The 15737-nt window shown below is 37.9% G+C and overlaps 1 protein-coding gene across 1 annotated transcript in view; it reads left to right on the top strand.

Annotated features, from left to right (window-relative positions):
• The window catches only part of LOC132548672 (E3 ubiquitin-protein ligase ZNRF2-like), a 44201-nt gene extending 35701 nt beyond the window's left edge, over window positions 1-8500 (top strand). The window contains exons 3-4 of the mRNA XM_060212551.1: window positions 3232-3337; window positions 4712-8500. Coding sequence (XP_060068534.1) covers window positions 3232-3337; window positions 4712-4769 — 164 coding nt within the window. The 3' untranslated portion in view covers window positions 4770-8500. The remainder of the gene's footprint in view (window positions 1-3231; window positions 3338-4711) is intronic.
• The last annotated feature ends 7237 nt before the right edge of the window (window positions 8501-15737 follow it).

Below are 15737 nucleotides of genomic sequence, written 5' to 3'. Positions count from 1 at the left end.
AGCTTACAAATTTCCAAAGTCTGTATTTTGCATCTGACAATTGGTTTAGAGGTACTAATGATTAAATTGAATGGAGCCATAGGATTTTGAAATTGAAATTGAACTGAGTCATCAATATCTTGTGTGTCCACCGTTTGCTGTGGTCACGGCCCTTATTCTTCTGGTCAGAGGTCTGGTCAACTGCTCTCGAGTAGCAGGGGATGGCTGGCGCTTTTGAACCTGTCTATCCAACTGGTCCCAAAGATGCTCGATTGGGGACAAATCAGGGCTATATGGCAGCCACTCTAGTGGTTGAATGTTGTTGTTGGCCAGAAAGACTTGCTACGTGGGGCCTAGCATTATCCTGCTGGAGGGTTAAATTATGCTGTTGTAAGAAAGGAATAACATGGGGTAGGAGGATCTCATCTCTATACTTAGCTGCTGTTAAATTGCCATCAATAACAACCAATTGTGATTTTAAGCCGTGTGAGATTCCTCCCTACACCATTACTGAACCGCCACCAAACCTCTCCCTCTCTACAATGCAAGCGTCCGTAAAACATTTGCCACGACATCGGTAGACACGTTGACGGCCGTCAGATCGATAAAGACAGAATCGAGACTCGTCCGTGAAGAAAACTTGTCTCCACTGCCTCAGTGGAAACCATCATGGAGCATGTGCAGTGACCTAGGCCATACGACGCTGACGTCGAGCAAGGATAAGGTGGACCTACGTAGGGTCGATGTGCTCTTACACTGACATCTCGTAATCGATTCCTTACAGTTTTTGAACTTATAGGACGCCCATGATTTCCACGAACATTAAGTGCACTCTCAACGGCAGTAAGGCGCCGATTACGCACATGAGAGACGACGATATAGCGATCCTGACGTCGTGATGTTTCGCGCGGACGTCCTGACCTAGGTCGATCGGCCAATCGCCCAGTTTCCCGAAGACGTTCTATGGTGGAAACATTAACACCAAAGTGCTTAGCAACCTGATTTTTGCAGCTGTCCTTGCATCAGCATCTGAATGGCCTGACCCCTCTGAACTTCTGTGAGTCTTGCCATTCTTAAAACGAATCAAATTCTCAATTAATTTTAGGGAAGCAGTTGGTCTGTATAAAGACTAACGAAGAGTGACTTGACCTACTCTGCATGAGACCAGAACAACATGGTGCACGAGATTCTAGTTTTTCAGCCCACCATCTAATAGACGGTGGGTTATTCAAATCGCCCTGCAACCGTGGTCCGTCCATCTGTCCGTAAACAATTCTTGATACCGCTATTTCTGGAAAAGCACTGGATGGATCTTTCTCAAATTTCCTATGCAGGTTCCCCTTGGTCCCTAGTTGTGCATTGTACCTTTTTTGAACTGATTCGTATTCAAGATGGTCGACAGGTGGCCATCTTAGATTTTGGACCGCTATTTCTGGAAAAGTACTGGATGGATCTTTCTCAAATTTCATATGCAGTTTCCCCTTGGTCCCTATTTGTGCCTTGTACCTTTTTTGGACTGATTCGAATTCAAGATGGCCGACAGGCAGCCATCTTGGATTTTGGAAGTAAAAGTTTGTTACTGCTATTTCTTGGAAAGTACTGGATGGATCTTTCTCAAATTCCATATGCAGTTTCCCCTTGGTCCCTAGTTGTGCATTGTACCTTTTTTGGACTGATTCGAATTCAAGATGACTGACAGGTGGCCATCTTGGATTTATGGCTATATCTGAGGAAGTACTGGATGGATCCTTCTGATATTTCATAGATATTGGTTTCCCTTGGTCCCTAGTTGTGCATTGTACCTTTTTTTGGACTGATTTGAAATCAAGATGACCGACAGGTGGCCATCTTGGATTTTGGAAGTTTGTTACTGCTATTTCTGGAAAAGTACTGGATGGTTCTTTCTCAAATTTCATATGCAGTTTCCCCTTGGTCCCTAGTTGTGCACTGTACCTTTTTTGACAGGCAGCCATCTTGGATTTTGGAAGTAAAAGTTTGTTACTGCTATTTCTTGGAAAGTACTGGATGGATCTTTCTCAAATTTCATATGCAGTTTCCCCTTGGTCCCAGGTTGTGCGTTGTACCTTTTTTGGACTGATTCGAATTCAAGATGGCCGACAGGTGGCCATCTTTGATTTTGAATGTAAAAGTTTGTTACTGCTATTTCTTGGAAAGTACTGGATGGATCTTTCTCAAATTTCATATGCAGGTTCCCTTTGGTTCCAAGTTGTGCATTATACCTTTTTGGACTGATCCGAAATCAAGATGGCTGACAGGCAGCCATCTTGGATTTTGAGAGTAAAATCTTATTACTGCTATATCTGAGGAAGTCCTGGATGGATCCTTCTGATAATTCATAGATATTGGTTTCCCTTGGTCCCTAGTTGTGCATTGTACCTTTTTTGGACTGATTTGAAATCAAGGTGGCCCACAGGCAGCCATCTTGGATGTCGACAGTAATACAGTACAAGCATATTGTCCATTATCCACCTGTAACTGACTGCTATCTAATAATACTTTGGGATCTTTTTCAAATGATATTTGCTAATAGGTGCTTAATAAAAATATCTTGTGCCATCATTGAGTACATTCAATGAAGACCAGTTCATGACCATTTACAACACCTGTAACAAACAAAAAAAAATAAACAAATCTTCAAGAACTGAAAACAGATTCTCAAATGGTTAGCGCCAAGATCCCTCTGGGATCTCTTGTTCCTTCCTCCATTTACCAGAGCTGCGCACTGTACCATGACTAAATTTTCGATACATGACAAGGTGTAATATGACCTAATTACTCAATCCACAAAGTTTCACTTTATTTGGAGAACACATTTTTAAAATATCGGAATAAATATTACCCTGCGTTTCTTTATCCTTTCAGTATATATTCATAATTTAAAAATACATAATTATATTGATAATCTAGAGGTCATGAATATTTATGTATTTAAACTTCCATTAATCTGGTTGATAGTACAGTTTAGTACATCTGCTCTTTCTGGTGGACTTACTTGAATATTCAAATCAAATTAAATTATTTGATAATGTTTGCCCTAAAGTTAGGGTCCAAATAGTTGAGCCAAAAAAGGAACAGGAACAGCCATGGTTATCCAAACAGTTTTCTCATCAGCTCAAGAAAAAAGGATAGGAACACATTTTACCTTATCAAAGATTTTAATTAACAACCTCTTATCAGGTCTGTTGTATTCATATTATTGTGATACTGTACTGTGAATATTTGGGTTTCCAGAGGATGTGTTGACAGAGGACAAGGGCGAATGTGTGATATGTCTAGATGACCTGGAAAAGGGAGACACCATCGCTCGACTACCATGTCTGTGTATATACCATAAAGGGTTAGTATCAATACAATTATATTACATAGATGGAAAAAAGATTGACGATGAAGGGACTCCTAACATATATGTCTACATTCCAGTACCTTACAGAGTTAATAACACAAGAAATATGAAATGAGTAGGCTGACTACCATATACAGACAAAATCATTCTCCATATCATATCACATCATATCCCAAACTCACATAACATCAGAGAGGTCATTTCTATTCATCTCCAGGGTGTGGTTACTTTCTCCTCATTTTCAAAAGAAAATTGGTGAATTATGAAGAAAACATTTCTGGGAGAAAATTGCAAATTTTTGGAATTTTGCTTAAAATATGAAATAATTTCAATAGGAAATGGGGTCAATTATCAGCCCCAAAAAGATCTAAAAAAAAACCATACTGTGTTAACTGCTAAATGTTTATCCTGGATAGTTCTTTGCTCTTTTGATAGTATCTTAAATATTCGCCATTGATCAGAAACTGTAGACAGGTATCTCATAACATTGATATAATATAATAAAGCATACCTGTTGCACAACTTGATAATTTTCCTACTGATATTGTGATAAGGACTATGGGTCTCCTCTATATCCACAATTATGGACACATTTTTTTTTGTCCAATGCTCACCAGGAATTTGTGGCAAAATAGACATTATTTGTCATTATCTTTTTGGGCTTCACTTTTAAAACTGTATTTTCTTGTGGCTTCAACACATTACCATGGTAAGGTAATGTCTGGACCTCTGGATGGCAAGTCTAAATAAGTGTATTGCTGAATTAGAAGTTACACAGTTAGTGAAAAATCTAATCTTGTTTTATTTAAACACAGGTATTTTGATATTTTTCATACATACTAGTAATCAAAAGAACTAATACAAATGTCAATCATACAGGAAATATGACAATATCAGTCAGCTAAGAAGTGGGATTTCATTGTCTTCTTCAGGATGCTAAATTTATCTTTGAAAAGAACACTTCTCATAAGCTGGGATAAAGTTTTATGCAGAAATACTTAACTTTTTTCTGTTTGCTGATGTTGCATTTTCAAATTCTGCTGATAACGTTTTTAATTGAAAAATGATTCTGAAGTTGTCAAAGTCTTGAAAAATGATTTCAATATAGAAATGATGAGACCTTTTATTTTCAGTTACAATGTTTTATAAAATGCTAAATATAATTAAGTTGCAAAGATTCTTAGTATGAACCATTTTATTGCCTTAATTATCACTGTTTTATTAAACTTTGGACAATATTGCATGTACCTGGTACATATTCAATTTAAACATATTCCTACAAAAAAGGTTTATTCTTCTTTATTATTCATGTCAAGTTTTGCCCAGTAAAATATATGTCTTTAAGTACCATATAATTCTTGTTTTCAGATGCATCGATAAATGGTTTGAGAAGAACAGATCTTGTCCCGAACACCCAGCAGAGTAACACAGGGGGTTACATAGTTCATTCATCATATGTCCATGATTATGTGGTTATTTTATTGGGCTTTCAATGGATACATATATAACTTTGGTTTTTTGTATTTTTTGTTGTTTTTTTCTTGTGTCCTAATTGATGCACAAAGTTGCTGTGCAGTTATTGTGAATTAAAAAAACAATGTACTTGTTTTAGACTGAGAAAGTTTCTTGACCATGTCCAGTCAGTATATACTAGGGTGTCAGCTCCAGTAAATGTATTATATAATTGTCATGTATTAAAACTACATTTTTGAAGCTTCATTGTTGTGATGAACTCATCCAATTGGATTTTCTTCTCAGGATCAATCACAAGCATTTTTAGTTGTGCTCTTTTTATTTTTTAAAACGAATTCACAATAGAAACTTAAATATGGAGGTGTGAAAGTGCCGAGGAAGGGAGGTAACTCTGACACATTAGACTGTAAAGTTGTTGAACGGGAAAGGTGATACTTTGTCATCTGAAAGAAGATCCCTGGATATAAGCTTTCAATATATAAAAGGAACCTTTTCAACCACCCTGTATTTTCTATTTACATTCATCCTTGCAGAAAATGTTAAGAATTCCTTATGGACATTGAAATGTGGGTATTATGATAGAGTTCTGGTAACAACAATGTGCTTAAATATAGTTGTGTATATAATAGGAAAAATGTTTTCCTAAAGTAAAAATGGCTGTGACCTTCATTGTGTTTTCATTTATCTTCAAAGTTTGGCTCTTCACTTGGAAAAGGACTTTAGATGACTTGTGCATTTTTTGTTTTCTTTTTTAAAAGAAATTTCAGCGTGTGTTTTTTAATTGCAACAGAAATGATATTGAATGTCTGTTCAGGATACACACAAACTTTGAAAATTCTGGCTATGGTTGATTGCTTTGGATGTAAATACTTGCACTTAGGCCACCACAGGATATTTATGTCCCCCAAACGAAGTGGGGGGACATATAGTGTTTGCTCCGTTTCTTCTGATTATTATTATTATTATTATTTTTATTTCTTTCACTTTCTCCCGCTGGTGAGGTTTCCGACGCGTTTCTCAAAAACTTTTGCTTGAAATTTAACAAAACTTTACACACATATTCATACATGCGAGGTGGAGTGCAGGTCACTTGAATTTTTCCAATCGGTCATCTGAGTGGTCAGCTGTGGTCAAAATTTGGCCAAATTTTAGATATTGCCTGATTTTCGTGAAAATTGTTATATATGTATTAGGTGGCACCAGGAGCAAAATGGTGTAGTCCATGTTTGGCATGACTGCAGGTCTGATTATTGTGATCATTTAATGCTGAAGGGGTCGTTTGGGGGACATTTGTAATGGTCCCCATTACAATTAGTACTTGTTTATGTTGGGCTGTCAATTAGTCAATTAAAGTGACCCATTCAGTGTTTGATGGCCATCATATGAAATTATATTCAAAGGAAGATAACTCTAGATTTGTGATCGTAACCTGATAAACCTGATACAGGAAATATTTTCCTTATGTTGATCTTAAATTTTAATTACTTGGATCCATAATTGATATACTGGTGAAGTATACATATCATGCCTCTAATCATTATATTTTATATATAAAAAAGAATGTTTGGCAAGAATGTTTTTTTAATTTGACATTTCAATTTTGTTTTCAATTGTAATAAAAATCACTTCTAGATTTTGTTGATTTTCAGCAATTATAACCTACAGACATATCCTTGTTCATGGCATACAAAACTGATAAGGTATTTCTAAACATTGGATTATCCAGTAAAACTTAAATAAACTCACCAGACTCCACATTTTACTGGTAATTCTTATAAGTTGTCACTTTTTAATTTTCCAGGCATAGACTTTTCTGACTCTTAAGCAATTTTGCCTATCTCTCCTGTATCCAGCTCATCAGCTTACAAAGATTTTTAAAAAAAAAACGCACTTTTATTTAGTTTCCAAATGTAATGCACAGATCAGTTACATTCAAAATCTGGCTAATTCTCTAGAAACTGCAGCGTTGAGATCTTGGAGAATGTAGTTTGAAAATAAGATTAAACACTGGTCAGTCTTATGTCCTGCAGTATGAGGTTTAGTTCATACAATTCAATCAAAGAGATAAGAATTACAGAACACATATGCCTTTAGGATCATTGTACTACGGATCATTGTATGATTTGAATCGCCATGTAGTATCTTAACAGCCGAGTGTGTCATAAGTGACCATACCAGTACACCTTTGCATATCATTTAAGCTTGTGGTAAAGAAACAATGTGCAGATATTTACTGGCACTTTGAGAGTGCCATAGGAATCATGATTATGTTGGGTTTGTTTGAAAATTGTTGTAGCAGATCAGGAGTGCAATTTTTAATGAGACTTGTAAATGCAGAGTGCAATTATTACTATTACTGTTGACTGCACATATATATGACTTATTTATTCTTTGTGTAATGATATATCCTTGATAAGTCTCCTTGCTAGAATTCTCAATGTCTAAAAAGGATTTTTGAAGAGGGGAGGAAGGGTGTTGTACAAATAAATACACATTATGTCAAATCAACATGATAGTATTGTCATCAATTACGTATTTTTAAAATCTAAAACAAGAAATATTATTAAATAATGAACATACCTTTCAATGGAAAATATGTACATGGTTTGAATATTTCACGCACATAAGTAATAGTGCTCAGTGGTTTTACATGTTTAAGAGAGACAGTTTTGTTGACAATACTTGTGAAAATCACAAACAGAAAAAACTAAGTTACCCTATATGGTACAGAAGTACCTGGTCCCTGATGATGCCTAGAAGTTGAAGTAGAAGAGCCTTGCTAAAGTCTAGTTAATTTTAAACTGCATATGCAACTCCTTTCTGAAAAGAGGTAAAGTTTCAGAGAATTTAGGTAATATATGTTTAAATGTAGAGTTTACTCAAAGTCTGGTTGACTTAACATAACAAAAGTATAACATCCAATGTTGATTTCAAATAAAGCCATCCTTCCAATGTGAAGATTCCTGGTGCCCGAGTTACTTCAACAGAGAGTCTGCTTTATTTTTTTTTTCTTTAATAAATCTTGAAAAAAATCTTTTAAAAATTGTTAACTTACTGATATTACTTAGTTGAACAAGAATCACATGTCAGGTGTTGTCTATGAAGCAGAAGATGTTCACTCTTCCAATACACCTGCTGTTATTCTTCTTGTACCGTTCCAAGAATCTGCATGTAATCTTTCTTTTGTTCATGTTTTGTCCATAGAAGTTTTATTGAATTTGAGTTTGGATTATAATTATGGTGACATGTTGGTATTTTCTTATAGTTTTTTTTTAATAGTATATAGAACATATCTCATTATGAATGATTTTTAAAGTTTTTTGTTTTGGAAAAAGGGAATAGGTGTGAGATCATAGTAAATAAAGACATGTTCACATTTTGTGGGTGAAGAACTAAAGTTTTCTGATGTTTTTAGCCATGATAGAAACAGATGAAAAGTTGACCAGGCTTTGTACAGGCTTTGTACAGCAAGTCTAATGCAATACAATACTAGATCTCACTCAATTACTAAGATTACTAAGAACAGCACACGAAGAAAAATGTCTTGTCATGTATGGTGTATATTGGAGGACAAGGAGGGGGGATGGTTACTGTATGGTGTATATTGGAGGACAAGGAGGGGGGATGGTTACTGTATGGTGTATATTGGAGGACAAGGAGGGGGGATGGTTACTGTATGGTGTATATTGGTGGTTACTGTGTGGTGTATATTGGGAGACAGGGAGGGTGGATGGTTGGTTACTGTGTGGTGTATATTGGGAGACAGGGAGGGGGGATGGTTACTGTGTGGTGTGTATATTGGGGGACAGGGAGGGGGGATGGTGACTGTATGGTGTATATTGGGGGACGGGGAGGGGGAATGGTTACTAGATCAGCATTAGAAGCTAAAGGAAATTGGTATGATAAATTGTTTTGATCAGACTCCCTCTCTCAAAAAGTGATTTTCAGTGAATTTTTGTAAGTTTAAAGATATCTGTCGCAGAATAACACCGCAAGTTTTAAAGATCCTTTGTTCAAAAATGACTTCATCATGACATTGATTTCTCTATTAGGATTTGTCCAGTAAAGCATCTATCTCACTTCAGGTTTTGTTAGGGGCAAAATAAATATGAAATTTAACCATGCACTGTAGTAATCTATTTTGGTGTCCTGGAGTCAAGTAGATGTTTGTCTGGAATAGGGCTTTGTAATCTGGATGCATTTGCTCAACTATGAAGATGTATCAGAATTCTGAAATGAAAATTACCACAAGACTGAGAAAAAAAAATGGAGAGGTAGTTATACTATTGGTGTAACCTTGTAAAACCATACTGTTTCTCAGAACTGTTCATATGTATATTTTTGCAAAAGTGAAAATACTATTATCAAGTACAGATAATTTGTTTTAAGATGTACAATCAAAACTATTACCATGTAATAATCACTGTTAGATATTTAATTTATCAGGAGTGGTGGTTTTGTTCTTTAGGGTAGGCTATTTGCTTTGTAGAATTTCCGATAAATATTGATATATCATTATTATTATTTTTCAAAGATTATGTCAACTTTTTTCTGGAAATGATTGAGATACAAACAAATGGATAATTTCTGATGGTTGCGTTGTCTTTATGGAATTAATTTTACACATTTCTTGATGATGTTTTTGTAATTGGTGTACAACTCTATTTTAATAAGTGCTTTTGATATTAGCATTCCAGACGATGGTAGCCCTGTATTAGGAACAAACCTTTGATGGTTTCATACATTAACAATGTTAGGCAGGATGCTATAGAATATTTAAAACACACAGCCATAAGTTGGAGGTTTTCACAGTTGATTTTTATTTAATGTTTTTATATGATTTAGACTAAGTATCTGAACAACTCCATTCATGGTGTGTTTTATATCATAACTGTTTAATTTCTATTAAAGATACATAGCAATGTCATGTCTAAGATAAGATGATGTTACAGAATTTTGGAGAAATTGTGTATTCCTAATATTGTGGAGACTTACAGCGATTCCAATATCTTTCATTTAATTGTAATATAAACTTTTGTAATGTCATATTTCTTTAAGTTCTTCAATATACTGAGTCATGAAAATCTGTAAGACAAATTCTACTAATCTTAATGTTTGAAATTCTACCAATCACATACTGGTATATTTTTTAATGGAAAGAATAAATATTAATGTGAATATCAGTATATCACAAATATTTATTCCAGCGCAGACATATAGTGGATCATACTAGGAATGTATAACTGCATTATTCTTAGTCCCTCGTCATACCTTATGAATATTTTGTAAGAATTAAAATCTGCGTAAATAGATTGGAATGAACCATGAAACAGGTAATTAACAATCTTATATTAAACAATGATATTCAATTCGTTCTTTCTCTAGTAAGCATGAACTTAATCGATGCTAGTATTTCATTGTACAATTGTGATATTGACTACTAAAGTCATTACTTGATATTTCTTAATGATTTTAAGACATAGTCATGTTTACGAGCATAATGAATATTATGCTTTTACTTACTGAATTGCCCTTGTATACTGATTGCTTACCAATTGTTTGTAGTTGCTTGACTCTTGAGGATACTTAGAGTGTCTGTATTGACTATGTGTTGGCCCAACAGCACACGCATCCTGAAGCACTAGTCTTGGTATATAAGCTGTACCAACATATTTATAGTTTTCAGATGTAAAAACAAGCAATAGACAAAATTGTACAATGTAAAAAATATTGCGTAATAAAATTGTGAAGAGTAATATTAAAACAATTATTTATTTTCCTTCTTTTTTCATGTTAGCCTGTGTTAAAACTTAATGAAAGATAGAGTACACAATCACATTGGATAACTGTTTATTACATAACATGTCAAAATAGTATACTCGGATTAAAGAGAAAAAGGTAACTTCTATAAGCCATCACGCCTTGGAATTTATGCTTTCATTAGCTTGACCGGAAAGTTTTCATGGCTGACAACGAAAGGGGAGTACATGAAAAGTGATTTTCAACATTATTTAAAATACCGAAAAAAAAATATCTTCATATGAGGTATATCTTTAAGTACCATTAATTGATTACATAACATTTTAATTCTATCATGAATATTAACAGTTATACAATATTTCTAAAATACTCTTTCCTGTTCTGATAATAGACCTACTATCAAGCCTGTGATCGATGAAAATGAAAAACGCTTGAAGCATGTAGAAATGTTGGCTTCGATTTTATTCCAGAAAAAGCAATACTTCAAGTATGTCGCTAACACGCAGAAGTCAAACGAAGTACAACATGTTGATCGATGTATGTATCTAGATCAGACTACGGATGTGAGCATGTATGTAGTGAAAAACTGAAAGAACAAAATGAACACTCATAAGTCACTTACCAAAATTTGGGCACACAACACGAGTAATTGGGAAAAATCTACTACGGCTCATATTTAGCAAAAACATAGAAAGAACACGAAATCGAGATGGGAGCAAATAGTGGGTCGATTCAGGATGAAAACATTATGGGGCGAAATGGGACAGTGGAAAAATTGGCAAATTGGTAATAAGTTCCAACTTGTGTAGCGTATCAAAGGCAGTGACTATTTTACAACAATTGGAAGAACATAATTCTTCAACTTGTATGGGACAATAAACTCACTCTTTGGGGGACTAGAGACGGTAAAATTCCTCGAATTGTACTGTGTGAATCGCTCAGCGATGTAAACACGTCCGACATCTTGAAACGTTCAGCATACGATACAGATAATGGAAATCCCCGCTACCAAATATAGACAGGAGTTCCGAGAAGGGGGATAACCCTGCTACACTAACATGACACTCCCCGTCTGATTTCTAATCACTCAAGTTCATGAAAAGTTTCACAAGATCTATAACTTAGATCGAAATACGAATCGAGTCAACAGCAACTAAACACTGAAAACACATAAATCAATATAGCTGAGTTCATAAGTTGACATTGCACAGTCTCTGCATCTAAATGTCACAACAGTTCGCATCACACTTGGCACTAATACACGAAAAAGTTATTCACAGGAATCAAGCAGCGGAATCACTTCCGAAATGGGTCGAATGAAAACACTAGGTTTTCCGTCTTTCACAACCCGTATCTCTAGTTTACGCACTAGTCCGTCATCACTCGGAAAGATTTTGGTAACAAGACCAGTCGGCCACGAAAGACGGGGACATCCCTTGTCCCGGAGAAACACAACATCACCTACTTTATGATTAACAGTCTCTAAGTTCCACTTAAAACGAGCTTGTCGAGCAAACAGAAATTCCGATTTCCAGCGTTTCCAAAAGGTGTTCGCCATGACCTGGACCATTCGCCACTGCGAGCGGTACATATCCTTGATACTTAAGTCCTGCGGGACGATTATGTCGTCACTGGTATTCTGAGTTAGTAACTTTCCTGGCGACAGCAAATGAGGCATCTCGCAATCCGAAGAAACAGCAACCAAAGGTCTAGAATTCATTATAGCAGCAACCTCGGCCATGAAAGTCGCTAGCACTTCATCTGTCAGCTGTCCATGTTTGACGTCAAGAAGCATCGCGTCGAGAATGCGTCGGGCTATTCCTATCATTCTCTCCCATACTCCGCCGAAATGAGATGCATGGGGAGGATTAAATCTCCAGATCATGTTGTTGGTGTCCAGGTAAGTTTTCACTTGAGGATCTCCCACGTTGATAGAGTGAATTCCAAGTTCATTGACCGCTCCTACAAAATTACTACCGCAATCTGAGCGGAACTCCGAAACTTCACCTCGGACGGCAATGAACCTCCGCATGGCGTTGATAAATGATGATGACGTCATCTCTGGGATGATCTCAATGTGGACTGCTCGGCTGTACAAACAGGTAAAGAGGACTGCCCATCGTTTCGAACTTGCGTTTCCGCCTCTTGTACGTCGAGTGATGATGTTCCAAGGACCGAATACATCAACACCAACCAGTGTGAATGGCGGTGAAGGAGTCAGGCGATCTACAGGCAGATCCGACATTTTCTGAGAGGAAAACTTCCCTCGTAGTCTGCGACATGTCACACAGTGATGTATCGTGGAAGCAATCAGACGTTTTGCTCCGGTTACCCAAAGTCCAGCATTACGAATTGCACCTTCGGTCATGTGGCGTCCTTGATGTTGTACCTGCAAGTGGTGATGTTGCACAAGGAGCTTGGCAATATGACTGCGACCTGGTATCAAGATGGGATTTTTCTCGGTCTCATGAAAGTCACCTCGGTTAATGCGTCCACCAACCCGCAGCAGTCCCTTCTCATCAAGGTGAGGATTCAAGCAAAGCACAGAGCTATCCTTAGGCAAAGACTTGGAAGAACGAAGCGCTTGAATTTCTTTACTGAAGTAGGTCATCTGGAGCTCTTTGATGACGAAAAGCTCAACCTCGCGTCTGGTAAGATCATTCTGGATATTGAAACGACTCCTTAACCGAACTCGTATAGTACGGATAGCACGCACAAGGCTGTTCCAACTGGAGAAACGATTGAATCTAGATGTTCCCAGTGTAGTACGTATGTTAGTCTTCCACGAGTGAACATCAGGTCGTACTTCTTTGTCCGATTCTGGCTCCACCAAAGAATATTCGACATCAAGATCAGGGCTGATGTGATTGCGAAGGAAGGATGGTCCATTAAACCATAGACTGTCAGCAAACTGCTCTGGGGAGAAACCACGTGTCCCCTCATCGGCTGGATTCTCCTCTGTAGGGACATACTGCCACTGTGTAGGTGAGGAAATTTTCCTTATTCTAGCGACTCTGTTGGAAACGTAAACATAGAATCTCCTACGTTCATTTGAAAGATATCCAAGCACTATTCGGCTGTCGGTATAATAACGCAGGTGATCGAGGGGAATGTCCAACTGTTCCGAAAGCATCTCGCCGATTTCGGTAGCCAAAACAGCAGCACATAACTCGAGGCGCGGTATTGTGTGGCCGTGCTTCGGCGCAACCTTCGACTTCCCGAAGACAAATCCAGTGAAGACCTCTCCATCCTCGTTGACACCTCTGAGGAATGCACATGCAGCTACTGCTAACTCAGATGCGTCAGAGAAGATATGCAAAGTTCTTGTAACACACTTCGAGAAAGACACAGTCAGGAAACATCTAGGGATATGTATATCACAAAGCTTGCTCAGCTGTTCAGTCCAAGACCTCCAAACCTTTTCAGTGTGAGGCAATAAGGGATCGTCCCAGCCATTTGCTTCATTCACAGCATCACGCATAATAATCTTGCCCTTGATGATAATCGGCGCCAAGAAGCCCAATGGATCGAAAATCCCATTCACCGTTGAAAGAAGACCTCGCTTTGTGAACGGTTTCTGGTTTTCAGATGTGTGGTAAGTAAAGGTATCTGTGGATAGTTCCCATGCCATACCCAGGCTATGATGGAGTGGCAGTTCATCATGTGTCAAGTCTAGTGGCTCTAATGTCTTAGCCAAATCAGCAGCAGGAAACTGTGACATCACCTCTTCACTACTGGATGCAATTTTGTGGAGTTTCAGGTTCCCGCCTTCCAACAGTGCTCTCTGAGCTCTCTTAAGAACGTCGACCGCCTCGGTTACTGTGGGAAAGGACATTAAACCGTCATCAACGTAAAAATTGCGAGTCACGAACTCCTGCAAGTCCACGTCACAAGGATTGCCACAATCTTCAACACATCTCCGTAGACCATAGGTGGCAACAGCCGGCGAAGGACTGTTGCCAAAAACATGTACACACATTCTGTACTCTATCAAAGGTTGATCAACGTCGTTGTCGGCGTGCCAGAAAAATCTGAGGTAATCCCGGTGGCATTCGTCAACATAAAATCCGAAGAACATCTGTTGTATATCTGCTACTACAGCAACTGTCTCTTTCCTGAACCTGAGCAGAACACCATCAAGTCGATTCATCAAGTCAGGGCCTTGCATCAAGACATTGTTGAGGGATATACCTTCATACTTGCAAGAAGAATCAAATACAACACGTATCTGGTCAACTTTCTTCGGGTGGTAGACTCCGAACAGAGGGAGATACCATACTTCAGAGTCATCTGCTACTGGTGGTACGACCTCTGCATGACCGGAAGTCAGGATTCGTTCCATGAACTTGACGAAATGCTCGCGTTTTACAGGGTTTTTCCGAAGACTGGATTGTAACATGAGTGCTCGTTTCAATGCCACTTGTCTGTTGTTGGGAAGTACAGGCCTAGGTTCCCTGAAAGGAAGAGGAGCTGTCCAATTGCCTGAAGAAGTTTTCTTGAACTCTTTATCCATGAGATGTATGAATTGTTCGTCCTCGATAGATGGTCCAATGTTATTATCATTACAATCCCGAACGAAAAGATTGCTGTCATCCATTTTCAAGGAGAGGTCGCATTCTGTGAAGGTACTCACTCGGCCATCTTTGGTGACGGAAGTCTTCAAAACACTCAGCCTATCTGGAGGATGAACGTTACCCAGGCACACATTACCAACAAGGACCCATCCAAGTGCAAGCTTCTGAGCAAACGGTGTACCTTTAGGACCTGTACGTTGATCTTCTGTGTGATGCGCCTCTGGCAGGTCTCGACCAATCAGCAGAAGGATGGGGGCATCCGGATCGTAAGGAGGAATCGGAACATCTCTAAGATGATTGTGGTATCGAGTAATTTCTGGCGTAGGAATCTCGCTTCTCTCATCTGGGATCGCGCTACATTCTGTGATAATTGGCAGATCCAGTTTAGAAGTACCATCAGCTGACTCAATGACAAATCCCTTCGCTTGCCTACCACTCATAGTTGTCTGTCCTGCGCAAGAGGTGAGAGTATAAGTTGTCATTGTCGACATGGGTATGTTCATCCTATCGAAGAACTCCGCTCTCGCTAAAGTTGAGGTACTCTGATCGTCGAGTAGAGCATACAATCGGATACGAATATGAGGCTT

This window comes from Ylistrum balloti, unplaced genomic scaffold, assembly GCF_031769215.1.
Source record: "Ylistrum balloti isolate Yb309-2 unplaced genomic scaffold, AGI_CSIRO_Ybal_v1 Utg370024, whole genome shotgun sequence".
NCBI lineage: Eukaryota > Metazoa > Mollusca > Bivalvia > Pectinida > Pectinidae > Ylistrum > Ylistrum balloti.
This window is presented reverse-complemented; position numbering and strand designations above follow the sequence as displayed.